General features: G+C 41.7%; 1 protein-coding gene across 1 annotated transcript; it reads right to left on the minus strand.

The window, feature by feature from the left end:
- Positions 1–1625, minus strand: LOC120184952 (putative pentatricopeptide repeat-containing protein At5g37570). Its single transcript, XM_039189292.1, has one exon. It carries the CDS (start codon positions 1473–1475, stop codon positions 129–131), a length of 1347 nt encoding a protein of 448 aa, XP_039045223.1. The 5' UTR covers positions 1476–1625; the 3' UTR covers positions 1–128.
- Positions 1626–1880: the final 255 nt, after the last annotated feature.

Consider the following 1880-nt stretch of genomic DNA (forward strand, 5'->3'; position numbering starts at 1 on the left):
TTCAGAACAATCTGAAGCAATATACTGCAGATTTAATCTTTATATTGTAATTTGTCATAAAATCTCACTGCCAAAAACTTCAAGATGGTGCAGTTTTCTCAAAGCCAATAACAACTTCACTTAGTGAATTAAATCCAACTGCAAACAGGTACTTTCCTCAGACCCTGCTCCTTCATTTTATTCCTCACATGAGCAACATTCACCCATTGCTCTGCGTTGGCATAAATGTTGGACAACAAGACATAATTAGCAGCATTTAGAGGTTCGAGTTCAGTCAACTTAGCAGCAGCCAACTTCCCTAACTCGACATCACAATGCAACTTACAGGCCCCAAGAAGTGCACCCCAAGCACCAGCATGAGGCTCCACAGGCATAGATTTTAAAAGATCATAGGCTGCTTTTAGCCGTCCTGCCCGGCTTAAGAGATCAACCATGCAAGCATAATGATCTGGTGTAGGGACAATACAGTAATCGTTTTTCATGATTTTAAAATAATTCCAACCTTCCTCAACATTCCCGGCACTACTACAGGCATTCAGAATAATAGTGAAGGCTACTTCATCTGGAACCAGCCCTTCGTTTATCATCCTATTGAAAAGCTGAATAGCTTGAGCCTGTTGACCATGGATAGTCAATCCTTGTATCATAGAGCAATATGCAACCACATCCCGTTTTGGCATCTCCTCAAACAACTTAGCTGCTTTTTCCATGTTTCCACACTTTGCATTCATATCAATAAGAGCTGCTAAAACATGTTTTTGGCTAACATCGATATCACTTCCGCTTAAATAACTATCAATCCACTTAGCCAACTCCAAATTACCCACCTGGGAGCAAGCAGACATCAAGCTAACCAGAATAAATTTATCCGGTTTGACATCCATTTCCCAAATTCTAACAAACATCCTGACAGCTTCATTAGGTTGACCATTTTGTTCATATCCTGAAATCATTGCCGACCACGCAACGACATCTCTCTCCGGAGCCTGCTCAAACAAATGCATTGCCGACGCCATATCCTCGGCCTTTGCATATCCATCAATCATCGTAGTATAAGAAATCACATTTCTTTCAGGCATATCATCAAACATTTTCCTAGCATTCATCAAATCCCCTGTTTTGACCATCAAATGCATCAAAACATTCCACGTAGTCACATTCCTCTCCGGCATCAAATCAAACACTCTCTTAGCTTCCACAAAATCGCCAACGTTGACATAGCCAACGACCAAAGCCGTCCACGACACAACATTTCGCTCCGGCAATTCATCAAACACTTTCTTCGCATTCAACACATCCTTAACTTTCGAATAAAAATCGATCAAATTCGTCCCGACAAAAACATCTTTTTTGCATCCACCTTTTAAAGCTAATCCGTGTACCATTTTCCCCTCCCATACCTTAACCTCACTCGAACAAGCTTTGATCACCAAAGGATAGGTGTACTTATCAGGAAGCCCGCCTTCAGTCTTCATGCGGATAAAAAGCGAGAACGTTTGGTGAAAAGAGGATTTTTTGGAGTAGCCATTAAGGAGAGAGTTCCAAAGGAAAGTGGTGGGGTGGGCAAAGTAATCGAAAATGGAAGTGGAGTAGGAGAGGGAAGCGGAAAGGGAAATAAAATGGCTGATGAGGAACTGATGGCGGTGCAGGCCTTGTTTAATTACGTGGGCATGGATTTGGTAGAGTTGGTTTTGGGATTTGCATGAGCTGAGAATGGCTGAGAAGATGCTGGGAAACTTATGCAGGGAAATTGACATGTATAGGCCAGCTTATATGCTTGATATCATACACCATGGGAAAATACACATTATGAAAGGTGATCCAATGCACACTATCATTTAGTACAATCCCGGATGACATCAAAAGCTCACATCCATACC

This window comes from Hibiscus syriacus, unplaced genomic scaffold (assembly GCF_006381635.1).
Source record: "Hibiscus syriacus cultivar Baekdansim isolate YM2019G1 unplaced genomic scaffold, ASM638163v2 tig00112980_pilon, whole genome shotgun sequence".
In the NCBI taxonomy this organism is placed as follows: domain Eukaryota; kingdom Viridiplantae; phylum Streptophyta; class Magnoliopsida; order Malvales; family Malvaceae; genus Hibiscus; species Hibiscus syriacus.

Bases quoted from the DNA above. Each gene is read 5' to 3' on its own strand.
- LOC120184952 (XM_039189292.1), bottom strand. From the start codon at position 1,475: ATGAAGACTGAAGGCGGGCTTCCTGATAAGTACACCTATCCTTTGGTG.